The sequence below is a fragment of the Cuculus canorus genome, chromosome 25 (assembly GCF_017976375.1).
Source record: "Cuculus canorus isolate bCucCan1 chromosome 25, bCucCan1.pri, whole genome shotgun sequence".
In the NCBI taxonomy this organism is placed as follows: Eukaryota; Metazoa; Chordata; class Aves; order Cuculiformes; family Cuculidae; genus Cuculus; species Cuculus canorus.
Window position 1 is genome coordinate 4,711,719 of NC_071425.1, and position 23,303 is coordinate 4,735,021.

The 23,303-nt window shown below is 43.4% G+C and overlaps 1 protein-coding gene and 1 long non-coding RNA gene across 2 annotated transcripts; both read right to left on the bottom strand.

The window, feature by feature from the left end:
• Window positions 1-2,797, bottom strand: LOC128854562 (uncharacterized). The gene is made up of 3 exons (XR_008453584.1): window positions 2,174-2,797; window positions 1,715-2,086; window positions 1-563 (listed from the first exon to the last, which is right to left on the bottom strand). It is a non-coding gene; the product is annotated as an uncharacterized LOC128854562 (long non-coding RNA).
• Window positions 2,798-3,917: 1,120 nt separating this feature from the next.
• DCAF7 (DDB1 and CUL4 associated factor 7) lies at window positions 3,918-21,975 on the bottom strand. The gene is made up of 7 exons (XM_009555362.2): window positions 21,456-21,975; window positions 14,845-15,003; window positions 13,929-14,040; window positions 12,771-12,889; window positions 11,948-12,157; window positions 11,235-11,352; window positions 3,918-10,325 (listed from the first exon to the last, which is right to left on the bottom strand). Exons 1-7 carry the CDS (start codon window positions 21,591-21,593, stop codon window positions 10,153-10,155), a joined length of 1,029 nt encoding a protein of 342 aa, XP_009553657.1. The 5' UTR covers window positions 21,594-21,975; the 3' UTR covers window positions 3,918-10,152.
• Between the last annotated feature and the right edge of the window lie 1,328 nt (window positions 21,976-23,303).

Here is a 23,303-nt window from a genome sequence, read left to right on the forward strand (position 1 = left end):
TTCACAAATTTCTTCTCGACCCTGAATTCACAGCCTCACACTTTCTGCTGCTACATTGCATCTTATCTCTATTTCTCACTCTTCAAAGTCATCGATTCTCTAAGACATTTTAGTTTCCTCGTATTATTGAAGCCTCCCCCTTTTTTTTGTTCATCACCAAATTTAATTATCATGCTTGCTTTTTGTGCCAAGGTCGTTAGAAAAAGGCTTTAGTGAGATTACTCTTGGGACCAGAACTGGAGAAATTCACTATTAATTCCCCACTGCACCAGCCTTGATGTGGAAACACTCCATCGTCACTTAACCATTTAGTATTTTTGTCTATCTTCCAGTTCTTACATGTTTGGACATAACATTCTCAGTTGAAATCTTGTTAAATGAGACCGACTGCACGTCCTTCATGTAGAAAGTTGGTTTACTTAAGTCCAAAAGACATCAGATGAGGCAGTTGCAGCTTGTGACAGCGAGCCAGGAGTTCCTAGCAGATGGTGGGAGACCCTCGTAAAACTCGCTCTTTCCATCTCCAGCATGCCTGGACATCTGGATTTCACTGAAACTTCTCCCTTTGTCAAATTGAAAATGGAATTATTTGTCTTTAGCAGCTCATCAAGCTGCTAAACTTGCCTATCAAGCCTAACATATAAACCAGCAATTCTTAGCTGCCTTAGCAGAGGGGCTGGAGCGCCTCTACTCTGAGGACAGGCTGAGAGAGTTGGGGTTGTTTGACCTGAGGAAGAGAAGAGAAGGCTCTGGGGAGACCTTAGAGCAGCTTCCAGGACTGGAAGGGGCTCCAGGAAAGCTGGGGAAGGGCTCTTCATCAGGGAGTGCAGAGGTAGGATGAGGGAGAATGTTTTAATCAGAAAAGAGGGGGGATTGAGACGATTCTATTGATTCTATTTCTTAGAAAGACATCTTTTCCTGTGAGGATGGTGAGGCTGCCCAGCGCAGCGGTGGCTGCCCCATCCCTGGAGGGGTTTAAGGCCAGGTTGGATGGGGTTTGGAGCAACTGGATCCAGTGGGAGGTGTCCCTGCCCATGGCGAGTGCGGGAGGGGGGGGGGGAAACTGGATGGGCTTTAAGATCCCTTCCAACCCAAACCATTCCATGATTTTATGATTCTATGAACTTGAGAAAAAAACCCCAAGTAATTAATTTTTCAATTTACTGTCTACTTAGTGCTATACCAATTCTGTGCATAAAGCATCAGGTTATTTGTTTTACCAATAACACTATGGTACGGTATGATATTCTGTGATTTTCCACCCAGATTCCCTACATACTTTGAAAGCAGCAGCTTTCCAGAAGAGAAGCTTCACCCCTGTAAACAGCAATTACAAAACATATCTAATTCTTCAACTTAAAGCTATTCAGATTGTTTGAGGTCATTTAATGCAAAATCATCAATAAGGATGGATATTCACCCCAACTCCCCAGGAGCTGTTATGTTTGTTGTTAGCGCATTTGTTTTAAAGGAACTTTATAGAGGCCCAATTGTTCAATGCTGTCGTGCAGCATGAAGTAAGAAAAGGAAATGTAATCCCTATTTTAGGGATTAAAGGGCATTGCGCAGAGAACCACTGACTTATTAAAAGTTACTCAGGAAGTCTGGAGTAGACCTTTGGGATTTAGTTCCTGGCATTTTTTCCCAGTTTCTTAATCATGATGCCATCGTCTTATTTTCTATTCTGGCAGTATTTCCATTTTCTGAAGCATACCTGTCTGACTCAAAGTGCCTCTTCTCCTGTTAACAGATGTACTATTTCATCTTTCCTTCCTGTTTCCCTTCGTGTTTAGGTAGACATATCCTTCCTGGGGAGCTAAGCAGTCTCCAGGCTGAGCCTTGTCCCATGCCAGAACTTCCTTATTCTACTTCTCAGACTCCACAGCCAGAGACACTGAGCGGGAGCAGGGAGAAGAAATAAAAATTGAGAGGGGAAAGGAAGGAGGAGAAATCCTCTACATCTTCAAAGGCTGCATGGAAGCGTTCTGCACGCTCTTCTGCAGATCTGAGAGAAGAGTAACCTCGCTGATCCCAGGCAGTTCCGAGTCCGCTAACGCCTTCTTGTTGTGTTCTCAGCTTTCAAAACCTGAATGCAAAGTTAATGGAAAACTAAAATCAGAATCCAACTTTAGGAGAGCGTTGCAGAATATATATTGGCCAAACCGTGTCTCACCTGCAGCGGAATACATCAGCCACGTGAGACTCCTTAGAAGAACGTCTGGAGCACCTTCTCCATGCCCTGAAGAGCAGTTGTAGCTGTCGTGTCCCCCTGCTCAGCCCGTCCTGCTGCTGCCAGCGCTCCAGCAGAGGGGGCTCTGAACCCGCCTGCTTGGAGAAGAGGAGCCCTTCTGCCTGGGGAGTGGGCAAAACCCAAAAGAAGGAAGGAGAGGATGGATATGAAAAATATCATATGCTTTCAGATTATTACTTGTTTCTGAGCTGGCAGTCTGGACTGTTTATAGAGCAGTACTAATGAAAAAGCCCAAGATTAAAGGCTTGTTACGGTGTCGGGGTTCCACATCATCTCAGAGGCTGCTTTTTCTCTACATCTATGCAGAGTGCGTTGTGTTACCATGAAGGTTTGCTTTCAAGCATTTTCAAGCCACTAACTTACTAATTTACACATTAATTATGTGCTTTTCACTTACAGCTGGTATCAGAGCAGTGACTTTCCCAGGGTCACAGAGCAAGCAAGGCAGCCCTGCCAGATGTCAGCTCTTCCTTAATATTTACAGAGGGCAGAGAACCTCTCCTTCTCTTTTTTTTCTACCCATATTCCTCTACAGGACTTTATGGCACTTGTTTTGCCACACTGAGAGGCAATTTGTTTCTTGTACCGATTCCCAGCTCCCAACTTTTTGCAGCAGCAGCTCCAATGAGCACAAGTTGCTTTCTTGCACCAGAGTGGAAGCTGAGAAAGTTTCTTTGGAGAATTCTGAAGCACAGATGCAAGGGAAAAAAATAAAAAAGGAGGACATAAATACATTTCTATGGTAAAAGACAAACAATTCTTAGAAGGAAAGCGTCTTTTCCAAATACAGATTACTAGAACAAAGTCCATATATAGCTTAAAAACACCGTAACATCTTTACAGGCAACTCTTTCCACTGTGGTCACAGAGTTTAATAAGCTTTTCTTTCAAAGCCAGTACACAAAGAATTAGAGAGGAATCCAATGTTGTCAGACAAGTTTAGTTGAGCTAGAGTTAATCTAAATACTGAAGTAATTGGTCCTGCTCAACAAGGTCTAAGGTAAAAACAAACTTCCAAGCTCTGCCATCCTACTCCACTCTCTAGGTCCTGGTGACGACGACATCAGGGACTGAGCCTGAATAGAAAACATCCTTTAACAGAGGTCACCAGTACACAGCAGAGACTTAGAAGCTGCCTAAGTCCCTAATTGCTCTGTTTTGTATTTGCCTGTACTAAAAAAGCCTCAGAGACCAATTATTTAATTAAAAAAAAAAAAAAAAGAAAATCCCTCTTCCCCTCATCCTAAAACACAGACCCGTGCAGGCAGATAATTACCATGCATTGTGTAGGGAACAAGCACCACGCAAAGAAGTTGGAAAACAAACACAAGCAACACTAGTACACAGGGAACCCGCAGTGGGTTGGTTTTAAGAAAACAAATATTTAAAGTACCCCCAAGTTAACCACTCTGTTCAAGTTCTGTTGCGACTGGTTCCTAACAATATCATTCTTCGGACTAACTCGCAATACAGAGAATTATCAAATTTGGGTATTGGTAGGATGAGAGATGAAGACAGGTCACCAGCGTTGCAGAGACAAGATAAATCCATCACCTGCCCTTGGACAGAAATAAACTTCATGCAGGATGGATGAAGCTTACTTGAAGCAGTTCCCTGCTCACCCCGGAATGCGCCAGTTCTTAACTCATCACACAGTGAACTGCAGTCAATCTACAAATGTTCCGTTTTTATTACAAAGTATGAAAGGCAGAAAATACTGTACCTAATACACAGGAGGCTGAAACTTAGAAAGAAGGTTAAAAAATTGGAATAAAACTACATAGGAAGCAGGAAATAGCATAAAAGGATGCAACATTCCACTTTCAAGCGATTTCAGAAAATTGCCTTAAAATTTACAGTTTCAACAATATGGTTCCATGACTCGGGTGTTAAAATTCATTGTAACAAAACCTTTAGTATTTTCTCCATAAAAATAAAGGAATATAGGGACACTGCAGTTATTCATGTCAACAACGTATGTCTTCAATAGCAGGATACTAGGATTCCTCTAGGACAGTATAGTCGCGAAGTTGCAAATCTCAATATGGAAGGTGAAGAAAAGAAGGACAGAAGTAAAACTACTATTGCTTTAACATATTCAGTGAGAACAAGAAGTCAGGGATTTCATATGGATGTTCATACAATCATGCTACAAAGATTACACCTTCAGAATATTACCACGATGGGACTGTGAATGGGAAGAGCAGAAGGGAAAACACACATAAAAGTAAACATCTCCTACTTGACTACTGGGAACAAAAATGCTTCGGCGCAACAGATTTAAATTACATTTTACACTGCTAGCAACCCAAGTTTAAAAAAAAAAAAAAGGTTCCTTTTAAATAGTAGGTTTGGTAATTTGTATTTACCACGTTGTCAAAAAAGCAACACATCGCTTCTCAGCTGTACTAGGACTTTTCCATTCACTGCTTCTTGCATTTCTGTCTTCGGTCTGACTCGCCAGACTGATCCTCATCTCTAACAGAGACTTGTGAGTCGCACATCTTGCAAACAGGAAAGGAAACTCCAAGGGATGAGAGCTGGCATACGGACTTGCAGCTACTCAGGGCCACAGTATTTTTTTCAGGAAATACCTCATTTCTTCATTTTGTTAGATTTTATGAAAAGAAATAAACTTGATGGGAGCCATACAGGTTACTTTTATGGTTACGGAGATTCTAGCTCAGTGCTGAGTATCAGAGGCTGTGCAGAAGGCCACTGAGATACTTGGCAGATCAAATTATCATCTGAAATCAGGCAGCAGCAAGTCTCAGATGTGCCTTTGCCTCTAGAGTCTGCCATGAAACCCTAGATGAGCACTGAGTGACTGGTATTTAGTTGCAATTTTAATTACTGTATTTCAGTGCTGGTGAAAGGTGCTGATTGGAAGTTCTGGAGATGTTGTCCTAAACAAAGGAGTCAGAGGCATGCTAAACTCCTCTCCATACCCCTAAGAACAAGACATTTCTGACTTTTCTTGGGGAAGCAGGGGGAAATACATATGCAGCTCTAAATAAGCATGAGAAAGTGCTCTTTAAGTGCCACATACAATTAACTTGCTGGATGCTCTGCCAAGACTGAGAGAAACAGGGAGACAGTACCTTTCCCATTCCAGGACCACATTTGGACACCTTCTTTTAATATCTGCTGTACAATAAGTACAGGCCTGCTCTGGAATATCGGCCCGACAGCAGAAAGCAGGAAATGTGTGTAAGAGAGAACTCCTGTTAACTGACAGACAACCAAGTGTGGATGTGAGGTGGTTGGACCACTTTGCTCGCCAGCAGTGGGAAGGCAAAACCCTTCATTACTTTGATGGAACTGTAACTGTGCAACTTATGGAGCCAAGAGGTCACCTTTGCAACCATTCATCCTCTTCAGTGTGCCCTGAAAGAGTTAAAACACCACTAACCAGCTGACAAGTTCAAGAATTTAGGCAGTGGGAATTTACAAACTGCAGCTGTATTTCTTATATCACAAAAATAAGTTATCCAAAGAATCCAGCTCCATCTTTACACAATCAATCTGTCACCACCGCTCTTGTGGTCAGAGGGTGGAAAAGACGATTCCCAAACAGCATCAAGTTCCTAAGCAAAGCTGAAAGGGACTCTCTGGGTGCTAAGCAGCACTTGGGCTGGCCCTGCAAGATCACACCATCCTCAGAATAAAGAGCTTCAGTTTAACATTAACAGTATTGTCAAGTGCTCATGTCTCTGGTGTTCAATAGAAATAGAAGAGGGTCCACTAGATCCAGACAACCTCAGCCACTTCAGGATTTCAGTGACTGTTGTATTTCACATTTTATACATAATGAAAACGCCTACCACAAAAGGGCTGAGGAAAAGATGACTCTCCTCCTAATCTTACAAAAAATATACTTGTTAAAGTGCCATCTGCAAGAGAACAAAACAGACACACTCAGCTTTCTTCGTTTACAATGAAACAAACACAAGAGCATCTGAATTCCAACAGATCAGACTCCTCCCCTAGTCCCTGGCAGGCGGTGATCTAAAGCCGAGCCTGACGTAGCTTTGTCTTTGCAACATCAGGCAAAAATAGACCTTTTTACTATTATCGAGAACATTCAGGAGAGCAATTACAGCTAAGTTTTGAAAGGATCATTAACTTTGACTTATGAGAGGCAAAGCCTCCCCCGTTAAGTACATTTCAAGGTTCCAGAAGGAACAACCTGTATTATCAGTCTCCTTTCGTATCATTCTTTGAAAGGACTGTGTTTTCTTTCTAAATAGATTGTCAAAGCAGTCAAATCCTTGCCTTCTAATCTCTGCACACAGAAGTACAAGTCCCGTAGATGCACCTACCACAGCCCATTTCATTTAGACAATTAAGAGCTGGCATACTACGCACTAATTCCACATCCAACTCATTTTCTGCAGGTTTTCAGCCCACTAATGAGTTTTACACGATCAAGATCTCCTGGTTGAGAGCCAACGTACTAGCAACAGGTTGTCCACATAATAGTACAAATCTACGGAAAGCTTGACTTAAACAGAACAAAACAACCAAACAATACCCTAGTACCTTCAAAAGCGATACAGAACTGAAGTTAGAGAAAAATATTTCTTTCCCAGAATCAACCTTGTCTGAACCCACCACAGCATGTGATTTTCTGCTTTGCTAACCTCACTAACGCTCAGACTTTTCCCTTAATGTTACTTTATAGTTAAGGGAGAGGAGACATTTGAAAGCAGTTGCGCTGCATCCTCTCCTTGAGCAGGAGGCACAAAATAATTGAAATCAAATACCAAAGTATTTATTTTCATACACTTTTTTGGGGAAAGTAATGCTTACGGGGGTTTTAGACCCAACATAACTGAACATTAAGCACGTGAAATATGATAAATTACATACTTACACAGGCTACAGTGACACGTCTCGGGGTTCTAGTTTATCTTGCAAACAAACTTGAAACAGCTGTAGACAGGTCGCTCCTTGCCACTGTGCCAGCAGGCGCTGCAAAAGGGCACCAAAGCCTCTCACTTCCTTCTCAAAGTGCCATTTGCACTACAGAACATCTCACCCCTGAGGATTCTCATGTCTTTTCAGTCATTAACCTTTCAAGTGACTTCTTTGAAATGAAGCTATTTTAAGTAGCATTTCCCTGTTCCCAAAACAGCCTCTAGTGATTTCAAATATAATTTCACATGAAGAATGACAATGGGTTATGCCCAAAGCAATATGTTACAGATCTAGAAGGTAGCCTGACTGGCTAAACAAACAGGGTATAGGCTTTATTTAGAATCCACTGGAGCCTAAAAGATTTCTCCACGTGCCTTTGATGGGTTTGGAATGAATACCCAATTCTACAAATGAATTATGGAATGGAAGGACTGACATTGGATCCTCTTCAGGTTCCCAACAGGGTTGTTTTCCAACAGTAGCAAAAGCAACTTGGCTAGTCAGACTATTAGCCCCTTTGTTACACGCTCTTGTCTCATCACCCTAGTGTAATATACTGTATTCCTTTAGGAATAAACTGCATTTGCCACTCAGTATAGCCTAAGGAGTCTTTTGATGACTTCACCTTCAACTGAATTATCTTATGTCTTTTTTTTAAGCACAATTCTACAGTTGCAAAATGTGCATTTTTAAGCTAAGCAACAGATGCATTCACCTTTTACTCATGCCACCTAAACAAGAATGAGACTTTGAAGCATAAAGGGGACTACAGGAAGTACTAATATTACAGGCAGTTCCCTCTTAGTAACACAGCATATTATGCCTCCCATTTGTAATTAAACAAGGCTGTGTATCTATTTTACACAAGTATCTAAAACTGTGAACACCGTTAACATGCTTCTGCTAAGAAAATCTTAAGTTTCACTTCATTCTGCATAAACGTTTTCCAGTTTAAGATGAAGTGCTGTCGTAAAAAGCAATAACCTCACTGTTTGGCTAACGCTGTTCTGACATCTAGATCAAATCTGCCTATGGAACACACTACTTGGCACTGCTGCTAGTAAGAAAAACTGGCCTTCAAGTCAAATCAACCTTTCTGTCAGAAAAAAAACACAACTAAACACGGAGTGTCATTGAAAAACATAAGCATGAACTGTGTTAAAGTCTCTTGATTCTCCGATATTAAAAAGGGGGATAGATTAAAACTGTCCTTAATGAATTCCCATTAAATTCATAAGGCAGTGCTTTTCTGAGCTCCGTGTTGAGAAGCAGCTTCTAGAAGAATATTTCTGTATGTCCGGAATGACAAAATCTTTCAAATGCTGTTCTGTATTTGACAGCGCTTTCAGTGTCTCACAGCAATCAACCTTCCCAACTTGCCTTTCCTGCATAAACTGACAAGATTCAAGCTCGCCAGTGCTCTCCTATTTATAATGCTGCTGCCAATTGCAGGTGAATACTCATTAGCTGGAAAGACACCTTTGATAGTTTGACATTTACATCCAAACCCAGCTGGTTTACCCTTACAGACCAGCTATGGTTGTCACATCTTCATCAGGAGAGCCCTGCAGAGCATTCATCCAAGTAGCTATGTCATATTAAGGCTTCAATGAAGATTTTTTTTATCTTGCCTTATCAGCTTTGATTGAGAAGCGTTACTGTGGAGCAATCCACTATTCGAAACGAACAGAAGCCCTTGGGCATACCCCCAAAAGCTATGAAAGATGACAAACCTTAGCCTCTAGCGCACAGTTCCTTTCCTTTTAAACCCATCTTTGTGCACTACATGAGGGAATCCTTTCTTTCAGAGGAACAGCTTTCCTTTGGGTAGTGGACCAGTTATTCCAACTCATCTTGCTCATTCAACTAGACTCGACAGTACAAAGCAAATGGATTCGGAAAAAAAAAGATTGCTTTGCACTCCTTTCAAGAGCTCCCAGGAACAGAGGCCAAATGCAAAGCAGCTCCAGGGTACAGGCTAACCACAAAATCTTGCTCGTATTATTTGCCAATCAAGCAAGCTACAAAGTGTGAAACCATTTTATTTTGGTTTAGATAGCAGGCCCTCCAAGTGGAAATCATTTGACCGGAAGTGTCAATCCCAAATGCGTCACAAATCACCGTTTTCCAGGAGTCATTTACCTCAGTGGGAGCTTAAGTCATGCACGTATTTTCTTTCTGAAACCTATTACTGTTCTGTTACCTAACACAACTGCAGGATACAAACAAATTTAGTCGTAATTTTAAAATAAGGCCTACCAACAACTGCCTCTAGCATCAGAAAAGTGGAAAGACATTGTGCAACAAGTACTTGGACTTCACAGCACCAGAAAATTCTGCCCAGGTAACCAGGAATAGAGAGACAAGGCAACGGTTATTTCTGGCAAGCCTTTGCTGCCAGGGAACCTGCACTGTTATTGGGATTTGTATTAACGAATAGATCCTGCTTTGGGCACATGGAAGTGAATCACATATAAAAAGTAAGAATTAGGGAGAAAAACCTTACTCAATAGAAAGTTAGCCCAATATATAAAAACCATACAAATGTTTAAACAGTTTAGAGGCAGCAACAACAGGAATGATACAGATTCCTGCCAAGGTGGCTGTTGACATCAATGTCGTCTTCCCCACCTTGTTCTGCACTTGCATCTATTAAGCTAGTTGATGTGCTGACAAACACAGGGACATATGCAGCAACTTAAAAGCCTGCAAGCTTATTAATACAGTCAACAAACAAATATACAGAACTTTAACTGAGGAAAAAACCCAAGAAAATCAGGAGGTCCAAGAGGCTCAGCACGTCTCTGCATTTTATAGTCTTGGAGAGACAGGAGACATCTGCTATTGACTCTTGTAACAGTTCCTTGTAACAGTAGATGCAAAGCAACAACAGATACTGGCCACTTGACTTGTGTTGTTCTTACTTTAGAGGGGAGGGGAAATTATACAGCCCTGCCTCTACATGGCATGAAGCAGTAGTGTTACACTCTCAAGATCTCCAGGCAGTTGTTGTAGCAGATAGCTATCCAGTCTGGCTGAGTTGAGGCCCACTGTACATTGTTGATCTCTCCCTCTGCTGTATAGGCCAAGATAGGGTCCTCAATGGCTCGAGGCATTTGCTGGATATCCCAGATCAGAGCCTGATGGTCGTCCGCTGCAAATGGAAAAGAAAACCATAAGCAGAATCAAGAGAAGGGCAAGGAAGCTGGGGAAGGGTCTGGAGCATAAATCTTATGAGGAGCAGCTGAGAAAACGGCGGCTGTTTGGTCTGGAGCTCTCTACAGCTCCCTGAAAGGAGACTGGGGAGAGGCAGGTGCTGGTGTCTTCTCCCAAGTAACAAGGGTTAGTATGAGAGGAAATGGCCTCGAGTTCCCCAAGTTGCACAAGGGGAGGCTTAGACTGGGTATTAGGAAAAAAATTCTTTACTGAAAGAGTGTTGAAGCACACCCAGGGTAGTGGTGGAGTCTCCATCCCTGGAGGAGTTCAAAAACCATGTGGCCATTGCACTTCGGGACATGTTTTAGTAGGCATGTTGGGGTTGGGCTGGCATTGAGACTGAGTGAGCTTAGAGGTCTCTTCCATCCTTAATGATTCCATGAGTACGCATAGGTGTACAGTCCAAGAAGCTACATAGGGTATGGCTGTTGCAGTCACAATGAGTACTCAAAGCCAGAGACACAATGATACAACCATGCTCCCAAAAAATCAGCTTGAATCATTATATACCATCCACGACAGAGTTGAAAAACAAAGGATTAGCAGAACTCATATCAATGGAAAACATTTAAGAATTAGATTTCAAAAAATTAAGGAGCATTAAAATAACATAGCTTAGACTGAGCAGGCTCACAGCTTGGGTGCTGGGCTCACTACTTCCACACAATAAGTTCCCGTAGATGTCTACTTCCATAAAAATGTTAGGGAAGTCATTAATAAAGGGCTTCTAAACAGCAGGTGTTCTTTAGCAAGAGGTAGAGAACTGCATAAACTTTCAGAGAGAGAGAGAGCAGTGAAAGATTCTGAGCTTCACCAGCACAGCTGGACAGGGATGGATCACACTTACCTGCTGTACAAATGTGGCAGGAAGAATGAGGTGCCCAAGCAATTCCATTCACACACGCTCTGTGGTTGTTTAACCTGGCAACGGGAGTGCAGGGAACTCTCACATCTAGAATCACAACCTACAAGAACAAAATCCACTGGAATTAATAACTTGCATTTTTTTCATTTGTTTCTTTCAAGTATTTTGAGCCAAGGGTATAAATTACAGCCCTTTCCTAAAGGATGTGGTTTGCAAGCAAACGCCGTTCTCAAAGCAAAGCTTCTAGCAGGTCAGTGTGCCTCAAAAGAAGTTAGACCTCAGAGAGGGATTGTGAGTCAGGCAACAAGGGCAAACGAATTAGGTTTCCCTGAAGCAACACACGTGGCAAACTAAGACATGCTGTCTGGTGTGCTAAAGTAAAGGTGACTAAAACACTTGCAGTTATGATTTTATGTGAAAACTATTGCTCAACTTGCTCACAGATGCTTCTTAAAAACCAGCTGAAATACATATGACCCATAGAGAACTTACAGAAGCAATTTTGGCATTACAAACTTGAACTCCTACTGAAATTAGTGCACTAAGAAATAGTCTGTAATCATATTCCAGTTTAGGTACTGGCACTGCCCTCTCACTTTAAAGGACTGGCTATGAATTACTACCAAAAAGGTAGTAAGCCACCTCCCAAAAAATCACAACCACAAGCACCTACAGAGGATGAGCTGCCGCCTTACCTCCATGCCGTCCATGGCCATTGTAGCAAGATAGTTGGGATCCTGCTTATTCCAGCAGAGACGCAGCAATGGATGGTGCTGTGGGTCCTCATAAATTATGGTGCTGTGTTCCAGATGACGGAGATCAAACATCCTCACAGAGCCATCTGCACCAACCGAAGCAAACATATCTCTCCCACCACCTGCACGGCTGAACGCTATGTCATACACCTGCTCAGTCACAAGAGAAAAAACAACAACCTTTAGTGAGCGCACTGCCTCCAAATTTGCAGTAAAATGGATTTTATATATGGATAGAATATCTAGTTACGGCATGTTCTGTCCAATATTTGATGTTCTTAGCAAGTTTTTAGTTATTACACTTCCCAAAAGGAGGGGAGAAACTTAAAAAGGTTATGTCATTAAAGGATTATTCACTGAAATGAAACATATCAGCTCCCAGACTCAGATTTTTTTTTTTTCCCACATTAATTGCTGAAAAGTAGTATGTTAAGATGAAAGAACCTTGCAAGCTGTTTATTGCCTTTGATATACAGTTGATTTCATTTCTAGTTTGATGTTTTGCCTCATTTTTCTAAAATATTCTGGAGCACAATCTAGCAAAACAAGCATACTCAGAAGTGCAGATTCTACAAGGAGTGAACAGAGTAGTTTTGAGAGCAAATATTACAGCTTGGTACTCAAAACTGTCTAACTTAATCTTAGATGAATTATCTTTTTGGATCATTAGATTTTTCAAGGAAAGGGGGAAACAGAAAAGTACTATTTCTTTTCTACTGCTTAAAAAAAATATGGAAGGTAAACAACCAAACTCAGCCGTCACCTCTTTGTCGTGTGCAATAAGCTGGGTCTTCACATGGCCAGAGACGAGATTTACTCTTCCCAGAACCTGCCCAGTTTCCAGACCCCAAATAGTGCAGGTTGTGTCAATACTAGAGGTACCTGAAACAAAGGCCCTTCTGTTAGAAAAATTAACACTCTCACAAATTATTTAATCACTTACGGGATTAATGTAATATCTTCTGACATTGACAGATCAAAACAGCCACAAGAGCAGACAATTAAAATCAAACAGCTAACAGTCTACAATGCATTTAAACGACCTAAACCTTTTATTCCTCCGCACAGGAATAAAGTGTAAATAGCTCATGTCTACTTCAATCTATTCAGAAGCCTGATGCAATGCTGAAATGAAATTTCCCATCCTCTAAGTCTTACGTACGTGTCAAACCCAAAATTCAATCACAGCATTGCGATAGCGTGTTAATATTAATTGATTGTTTCTGCGGACTGAAGGTGGGGCTGGCAGTAAAGCTCTTAAGAGATGAGAGATGCAACACACAAATAAATCGTGTACTAAATAATTACTAAGACATATTATCACTGTTAATCTCTGGGCAAATCCCCCTGAATAAACGTCTGTACTTTTCTGGGAAGCAAACCTCTGCTGGATCAGTCATCTTGGGTTCACAATTTGTCCCATAGGCTATAATTAAACCTTAAGCGTTCAGCCCCCTCCTCCAGCTGAATTAAGGACTCCTGGCTTTACTCCCGCTGTTGAAGTGGCTTCACAAAAGAAAAGGCTTGGTATGTAGTTTTTTTATCCACTCCAAAACACACTGAAATAAGTGGAGTTAATTTACACCATCATTGAGCACTGCAACAGTTCACCAGCCCTGAAGATCAAACTCCCTCACTGCAATTAAGGAACACCCTTGATCCAATCGAAGTGACCCATTCTGTACTGGACAGGGCACCATTAGGTGCAAAAAAAAGTCCCCATGAGCTGCTCAGTTGGGTTTTTTATTTATTTCTAATCTAAGACAGTGGCAGTTTCTACAGAGTAGAATTGTCCCCACTGGTTAGTTATCAGGTTAACCAGAGACATGCAGTGACAGCAGCCAGTCAGAACCCAGACTTCACCAGACTGAATCCAAAAGCATGGTTTTTTTCATGCCAAAAATGTAGCACTCAGTCTCACCTAGAAGGTACGGATCCACTTCATTCCAGTCAAACGATGTTAGTGGAGCACAGAAATCAGAGTTCTTGTTATTGTTCAGCAAACACTCCAGACGGGTCTCTGTTTCACCCACCTTTAGAGAAGTGAAACATCTGTCTTAAACAGCAACATCACAAGACTTGTCTCATGTGCACTTCCAAAACAGAAGTTGCTAATCCTGGGTTTCATTCAGCTTCACATCCTAAAGCATTGGGAAATATAACCACCACCTCTGTCTTCAGTAAGGTGATTAAAACAGCAAATACTATCATAACCGCATCTGAGAAGGGCAATGAAGTTGGTGAAGGAGCGTTATGAGAGGCAGCTGAGGGAACTGGGGCTAGTTAGCCTAGAGAAGAGGACACTGAGGGAAGACCTTATCACTGTCTACAACTCCCTGAAAGGAGGTTGTAGCAAGGCGAGTGCTGGTCTCTTCAATCAAGTAACAAGTGATAGGATGAGAGGAAAAGGCCTCAAGGTGCACCAGGGGAGGTTCAGATTAGACATCAGATTAGACATTTCTTCATCAAAAGAGTACTCGGGCACTGGCAGAGGCTGCCCAGGGAGGGGTTGAGTCTCCACACCTGGAGGGATATAAAAGACTGGTAGATGAGGTCTTCAGTGATATGGTTTAGTGTGGACAGGTATGGTTGGACTTGTTCTCAAATGTCTTTTCCAACCAAATGATTCTACGTTTCTTCTATAGTCTTCACATTTAGTCACACTATTGCAGTCACCAAGTGCTCGGATTCGATGTGATGTCTTAACCTCCACACCGTAGCAAGGGCAAAGCACCTGGCAAAGATCACTCACTTTAAAAAATCTGACTTCGAGTGAAAGAGATCAGTGTGCAACACAGTATCACCGTTTATCTTTTTCTAGGGGGGTATTTACTCACTCTCCACACGCGCAGATAGTCACCGCTGGTTGCCAACAGGTCTGGATATACCCCCTTGGTGTCTGGGATCCACATAAGCTTTGTGGTAGGGTAGGGGTGATCAAAGGTGTTCCTGCAAATGAATTCTGAGCTCTCTTCATCCAAACCAACAAGCTGCACCTGTAACAAGACATATTTAAAAGCTGTTACAGCATTAAAACTGAGTGTATTTCAGAAGGAGGCCTTTTGGAACCTCAAGGATAATATACAAGGTCCATCCTGTCAATGGAATGAGGAATCATTGAAGCATTGCTTCCTAACTGGGTATGTAAACAAAATGAAATGTGTATGTATATATATATATGAAGTATATTCATAATCACCACAGTGCTTTCTTTTGAAGACATTATCTCAAGTGAATCAAAATCCAATCTTAAAGGATTAAAAAACACCCTTCTCCCTTCCACACCGCAAAGCCCAGTTTAAATCACAGACTTAAACTACACAAACATCAGTTCAAGTTATCTTCAACTGAACTGAGGCTGACAATGTCATCTTCAGAAAGCAGGACAAGCCGTGGTTTGCATGACAACCACACACACTTAAAGCCTGTATCATGGAGTTCTCAGTCATAACCCCACAGATTGTGACGATTCAGGTCAGGCAGCTATCAAGCATTACATTAACTAAAACTTTCTGTCACAACTGCACAAAGATACAGATTAACCAAATCACAGATTCAGGAAATAAAATAGAATTCAAACTCAAAAGAACTGGGATGTTAAAATATTTAAATAATTATTCATATGTTTGATGTGAAAAGACAAAGAAAGCTGACCAGCTGAAAGATTCTAGGTAACTGGATTCTAGGTAATTAAGCTTTCTTGCACAGCAATGTGACAGTGGGAAGGACTGACTTACCCTGTTATGCAAGTAATACAAGACAGAGCAGACAAGAAATGATCTCCACATAGCTTGGTCATGACAACACCTGAAGTAATGCTTGAAGTCTCAGACATTATGTTATTAAAAAAATATTGACATGTCAGAAAGGGTTCAGAGAACAATGTGGTGCTGGAAGGAGGTGTTTAACCTAGCAGTGAGTACCAGACCTAAACAGGATGAAAGCCCCACTGTGTTAAATGATGTTCAAGCACAAACATTATGGGGACAACTCACTACAACTCATTTGTAAACTGCTCACGGTAGGAATTTCCCAGGACTTTCCACACAGCAGCTTCCTCCTAGAAACAGTGGCTTAATGGACTTTTTCTAAGACGTTTATATGGAAAAATCCTAAGTATTCTAGGATAACCAACTTGGTTAATAAACTATTTTTGAACTAGACTGGAAATCTACTGCTTCTTTTTCCACATAAAAAAACAACAAATGTTTCAGTGGATCTTAAACTACAAGATTAGCAGCTATGAGTCCATTTAGAGATGCACTTAACAAATGCAAACCTTGCCTCCTGCCACACTGAGAAGCAAAATGAAGCTGGTGAAGGGTTAGAGCACCAGTCTTATGTGAACTGGCTGAGGCAGCTGGGGCTGTTTATTCTGGAGAAAATGAGGCTGAGGGGACATCTTATTGCTCTCTACAACTGCCTGAAAGGAGGGTGTAGTGAGGTGGGGGTTGGTCTCTTCTCCCTAGTAGATAATGACAGGACATGGAGAAATGGCCTGAAGATGCACCAGGGGAGATTTCGGTTGGCTATTAGGAGGAATTTATTTACTGAAAGGGTTGTCAGGCACTGGAAGAGCCTGCCCAGGGAAGTGGTTGAGTCCCCATCCCTGGAGGCGTTTAAAAGACGAGTAGATGTCATACTTAAGGACACGGTCTGGTGATGGACTTAGCAGGGCTGGATCAATAGTTGGACTTCATGATCTTAAAGGTCTTTTCCAACTAAAACCATTCTGTGATTCTCAGAAAATCCATCCTTTTCAACCCCCAACAAACCATAAAGGGCATGCTCAAGTATGTTTCTAAATACTGTATTTGTGTGCCTTGCACTCTCTTTATTACAGCTACTCCTTGTTACACTTGACACTCCAGTATGAATCAGTCAAGAATCTCTCAGTCTCTGAAGGGACTGACAAACAGCTTTCTAACTCCTTTAAGGATCAGAAATACTAAGCGGATTTTACAAAGGAAGGAAATTGTCCTTGGTGATAGAAAATCTTGTGGCAAGGTCAGGATCAGAAGACAAATGACCTCCAATTATTTATTCTCCTTTGCTTATGCTGGTTTCAGCTCGATATGAGTTTATTAAGCTTATACAAAGCAATCAGCATATTCATAACCAGAAGCAAATCTCAAATAGCACAGGTCTCTCTTCCACTGGAGTGAATTTATATGCTCCCGCACTTCATATTCGTGTTTAACCCCTCCTCAGAGCTAAAGAAAAAGCAATGACTGTGTAGCAACCCAGTATCTTCATGATCTTTGACATTTTCAGGTGCAGGCCTGGTTAGGGAACAAAAAACGGTACGAGCAACGCTGAGGTCCCGGAGGCGGCTGAAGATCCTGTGTCCCACACTGACCATCAGACCAGGCAGCAGCCAGTAATGACTCAGAGCAAGAGGCACCAGTCTGCCCAGAGACAGGAGGAGAAACAGAAAGTCCTGCTTGAGAAGCTTTATTCTTTCCTAGCTCAGCATATTCAAAGGTATGCCTTGATCCCATACAGCCATTAGCGAATCCCTCTATTCATCCTCTCATGCAGGCTGAACATGAGGATATGGAACAATGGAATTATTTTCAGGATGCTGACTATATGAGAGTCCTGTCTCTCCCTGCAGCATGTGAGGCAAGATTTGCTGCTGCCAGCTATGGCACAGACCAGTGCCTGAAGTCCAGCCAAGGTAAGACTGAGCTGATGCCAATAGGAAAGTAACTGGCAGTCAGGATGCACTTTGAGCCATTCCACACCTACCACTAACTCATTCCAGTGGAAAAATGAGGACCAGAGTGTTCGATCTCCATTAGCTTTGCAATTATGCCATGACAGTAGCTACAAATGCTAAATAATTATTTGCTTCTCCAATACATCAAGATATGCTAAAACTGGGTGTGGGTTTTGATACCATAATTCAAGCCTTTATCAACACATGGCTTAGTTGCAACAGTGCATCCAAGTGCCCTTAATCAGCATTCCTTAACTTCTAGAAAAATTACACCTCTCTTCAACATGATCCAAAAGAATCAGACACAGAATTAAACAATGCAGAATTTGCCAACAGCCTACTACTTTTCCTTGCAAACTTCGGGGAACAGTGAACCAAGTTCACAGTACTTCTTTGTTTCAAAAACTATATCCCTTTAATCTAATTAGTAACTACTAAGAACGATATTTCACAATTATTTTGGGCTCATGTGCAATCAGAAAGATCTCACCACACCAATTAATTTTCAACATGCAATCAGTTTTTCTGTGCACTTCTAAACCTAACAGAAAAAAACGACCCTCTGGTAAAACCACCACCCTGAATGCTCTCCAATTCAAGGCCTTGTTCAGGAGAAGGTGCTCCCTGGGAAGCTCAGGGCCGCAGCCTGTCAGTGTGCACCAGCAATGGGAGCGAGCAGTGTACAGCACCACCCTCTACTGTTCGCTAAACTGGACTCCAGTTTTGTCTTGCAGACAGATCCCCAAATCAGCCTTTCCTGATGTTTTGCACAGATCGGTTTTCATCCATGAAGCCACAGCCAGGAGTCTGCAAACCAGCGTTAACAGCGAGATTTATGAACACCTCCGTTCCCTCCCAGAGATCCATGAGACACCCTAAAAGCTGACTGCAGTTTGCTAATCCAAAGAAGTTCAGGATATGCTCCCCTAAATAATCTTAGTTCTCTCAAAAGGAGCAAGTCATCTCTCCTCTTCTACCAGTGACTTGATCAGCAAAGGTGCATGAGCTGAAACAAAGCTCCTTTGGGGTTCAAACAGCTCTTGGCAACTAGCTTTGGGTACACGATACAGCTTGTTAGTGCGGGGGCCCACAGAGGAAAGAAGAGCCTGGGAACTGGGGAGAGCAGTAAATTAGGGTTTGGCAGTCAATAAGTTTGAGTTACTCACAAGACAGAGGTAAACACCTATTTTATACAGGTAACCTGTAAGTACTTCGAGCTCCGGTAATTACTACAGAAATAAGGCTCAGAGACAAATGAGATCACAATCTCTCCTCTTTCTTTCACTGCAATTCTCTCACAGCAAGCACTTCTGTTGCAACAAATACTCAGTGCTCTATGTCTTTTTAAAACAAACCCTAAATAGAAGAGGAAAAAGTATACTCACCTATTTGGTCAGATTTATAAGCAAGCTAGAATTGCAATTCTAGACTTTTTATTTTAGTATACCAAGAGTAAGGAAGAAAGTCAGTTATTCAGAATAAACCACTGTGACATCAGGAACAGAGATGTTACCTGGAGCTTGTCCCAACTGTCTAAAGATTATGAGTACAAAGAGAAAGCTGAAATGAAAATGAGTTTTCATTATCCTTTTAATTAGTGCCAACTGTACCTATAAGTGTATTTTGATGTCAGAAGCTGGCAATATAAAACATTTCTACTGTGAAGGGCAAACTATACAAGAGGACAAAGCTTTCACACATGCCCTGTAAAAATCTTTAATTTCTGCTTACCCCAGCAGCCAGGTCATAAACCTGACTGCTCCAGAACCTTTGCAGCACAATGTTAGGGACTACTTAGACAGGGCGACTTCATTTCTTTCCCTTTGCTCCTTTAGTGATGCCATTCACATGGACAGAAGCTGGAGCCGAAAGATTTCACAACTAGAGTGCACTTAGAACAAGCATACAGTTCCTCATCTGAGTGTGTGTACACGAGTAAATCTGAATGATTCAGTACTCTCCTAAAGACTCAGCAAACCTGTGAGAGTCATAGTAAGTCAGCGTAAAAACAGTGCACACAAAACACCACTCCCAAGCTTGTTCTGGTCCCCAAAGGGGACCACATCAATGCTCCAAGCAACAACACTGGCAGTTACTCAAGAGAGCTCCCTGTTAATTCTTTTCCTACAGTGGAAGGCTGTACTGAGAGAACTATAAAAAAACCCTAAACAAGAAAACCACAAAAAAATCCCACCGCTCTTTGAAATACCAGAGACACAGCAAAACCTTTCAGCAAAGTGAAGATTATGTTTTACTGCATTTATTGTACAAGTTTAATTTTTAATCACATATCATCTTCATTTCTATAGCAGCAGCATCCAGACTGGCATCTCCTTCTTGTACAATTAGCTTCCAGCTCTTTACACCACAAAGATCTCGTAGTATGTGGTGCTTACATGGTCAACAGAATAGTTACTCCTGAAGTGCAGAGGCCAGGAGAAGTCCTGGGGAATATTAAAAGACAGCAGTAAATCAGGGTACTACAGAATTTCTGTCTGCAACAACTGTGAGCATAAAGGGTAGAGAAGAGGGTGGTTGACTCAACTGCTTCACACTTGAAGCCTGAACTGAAAAGCAGACCTGATCACACTGTAACTGAGAGCAACCGGGGAACTTAAGGAGGTAAAGGCAAAACAAAAGTATACCCCCTTATTAACCAACTCTACTACTTTTAAACAAAAACCTGTTTGCCAGTTTGTCATTTCAGCTTCTCAAAGCACATACTACAAAAACATCTTCAAGTTGGTCTTTAAACAAATGAGAAGTTCCCAAGTTCAGGGTTCTGCCTTTCCCCAGAACCACAGCAATGCCCACCAGCATAAACAGGCAACTCGCAAGCAGCCAACTTATCCCAGATGAACTACAAAGCACTCAATCCTGTCGAGGACTGCAGCAATTCAACCACTCCAAGAGCTCTCACCCCTGCCTTACCCTAACCACCACTCCCTTGCACAAAGCCCAACACCAACTTTCTGACGCTCATTTCCACAAATTCCAGTGAATGGTGACAAACCTACAAAGCACACACCCTATAAACACACAAAGCTCCAGCTGCAAAACCTTTAGTTCCACACAAATTTCAGGAAGCTCTATAGCTACATGCATTTCTCCATCTCTCCCTTATTTATACGAATTCGTCATATCAGACTAGCACATTAAAGTCTGTTCAGAAATGCCTGCACAAGCGTTTGGAGAGGTGAACGCAGTCTCTAACACCAGTGTAAGGTTCTCCGCTTGTATCTGGCAGGGGAAGACTGAGGATATAATCTCATGCCTCATTACACTCTTGCTCTCAGAGAAAAGTAAAGGTACCCAGGAACCAGTCAAAGTTGTACTAGTGAAAGAAGTTATCACACAGAGGTCTCCCTGTATAGTGAGTATAATGAGAACAGCACAACATTTCCAAAACTCTCAGACACAAACTTTGAGTCCTGGCCATAAACTTTGCCTCATGCTGCAAAAACAGCAAGCTGTGCTCAAGCTCAGGGCCCTTCCTGGCTGAAAAGCAGCCAAAAGAAGCATCCTTGGCTCTTCACAGACCCAGTCCTTCAGTCTCCCAACAGCCGAGCACGCCTTAGGAGGAATCCAGCCTGAATCCAACCCTGCATGTCAGGGGAACATCAGAGGGCTCCAGGCAGCTCCCAGTGCCGGGTGCAAGGCAGGAAGGGGAATCGGGGGAACCACCGGGATGAAGAGACTGGTCCCCTCCTCCTCGCCGTTCCCCACCTTATTGTTGTACTCCTCCACGAAGCTGCCCAGCGCCAGACGGAACCGTTTGTCTGGCCTGACGCTCCAGTTCATGGCATACACGGTCCAGGGCGCCTCATATTTGTAGATCTCCTTTCTCTTCCCGTGCAACGACATGGCTCGGCCGACGGGGCCCGGGCAGCGCCGGCGGGGGGTCAGCGGCAGGGGGAACCCGGGCTGGGCCGAGGAGGGGAGACCTGGGCCGAGGGGTGGAAGAGAGACCTGGGCCGAGGGGTGGAAGAGAGACCTGGGCCGAGGGGTGGAAGAGAGACCTGGGCTGGGCTGAGGAGGGGGAGACGTGGGCCGAGACCTGGGCCGAGGAGGGGAGAGAGACCCGGGCTGGGCCGAGGAGGGAGGGGACACGCGGGCCGGGCCTAGAGGAGCGTTGAGGCCCGTCTGAAGGGAGGGAGGCGGGGAGGGAGCAGCGCAGTGAGGCGCCAGGCCCGGGTCCAGCGCCCGGCAGCAGCGCGGAGGCAGCGGGGGACTCGGCCCCTCACACAACGGGAGCGGAAGGCGCGAGTCGAGCCCCGCCCTCGCGCGCCGATTGGCTGCGCCGCCTGTCACTCAGCGTCTCGCGCACTCATTGGTCGGATCTCCCGTTCGTCTTGGGCTTTCTCGGACTCTGATTGGTCGCGTCTCCCGTCATTCCATGTGAGGGACCGCCCTCCGGCGGGAATAGCCAATCGCTGCACTCGATTCCGCCTCAGGGGGAGGGCGCGCTGTTTTTCGGTATCTCATTGGCTGTCGGGGGTCGCAGTGGCGGGAGGCGGGACCTCGAGCCCTCGCTGATAGGCGACTGGCTGAGGTGAATGCCAGTCACGTCACCCAGAAGTGAAGCGGGGAGGGCGGGAACGAGGCGGGGCCGAGAGTTCGAGTCCCGCCTCCTCCAAGGCGGGCTCGTCTTTAATTAGCTGCAGCTTAATTATGGCATTTTCTTTTTGGTAGTAGTACAAGTAGTTACTATAACAAAAAGTGGAATATTTTTGATTTAAGCTAAAGTAGAGTTCAGTTTCATCTGTCCAAACTATTCTGATTCTATGATTATCTGAAGTCCCACTTGCTGCCAGGACCCTAATGTAATCTTTGCCTGAGGTGTGTTTGCGAGATCATTCCTCACAGGCAGGAGAGCAGCAGCAGGCTGGTCTTGTAGAAAAGCTTTGTGAATTGCTGCTGAGTCTAAACTGCATCCCATTGGGATGGAATTAGAATCATAGAATCATAGAATCATAGAATAGTTTGGGTTGGAAGGCACCTTAAAACCCATCCAGTTCCACTCCTGCCATGGGCAGGGACACCTCCCACTGGCTCAGGCTGCCCAAGGCTCATCCAACGTGGCCTTGAACTCCTCCAGGGATGGGGCAGCCACCACTGCTCTGGGCAACCTGGGCCAGGGCCTCATCACTCTCATGGTGAAGAAATTCTTCCTAATGTCAAGCCTAAATCTGCCCCTCTCCAGTTTATCCCCATTCCCCCTCGTCCTATCCCCACAAGCCTTTGTGAACAGCCCCTCTCCAGCTTCCTTGTAACCCTTTCAGGTACTGGAAGGTCACTATAAGGTCTCCTCAGAGCCTTCTCTTCTCCAGGCTGAACAACTCCAACTCTCTCAGCCTGTCCTTGTATGGGACAGGTTCTCCAGCCCTCAGATCATCCTTGTAGCCTCCTCTGGATCTATTCCAACAGCTCCATCTCCTTCTTAGGTTGAGGGTTCCAGAAGTAGACACAATCCTCCAGATGAGGTCTCACAAGAGAGGAATAGAGGAGCAGAATTTATCTCCCTCACCCTGCTGGCCACGTTTCTTTTGATGCAGCCCAGGACACGGTTGGTTT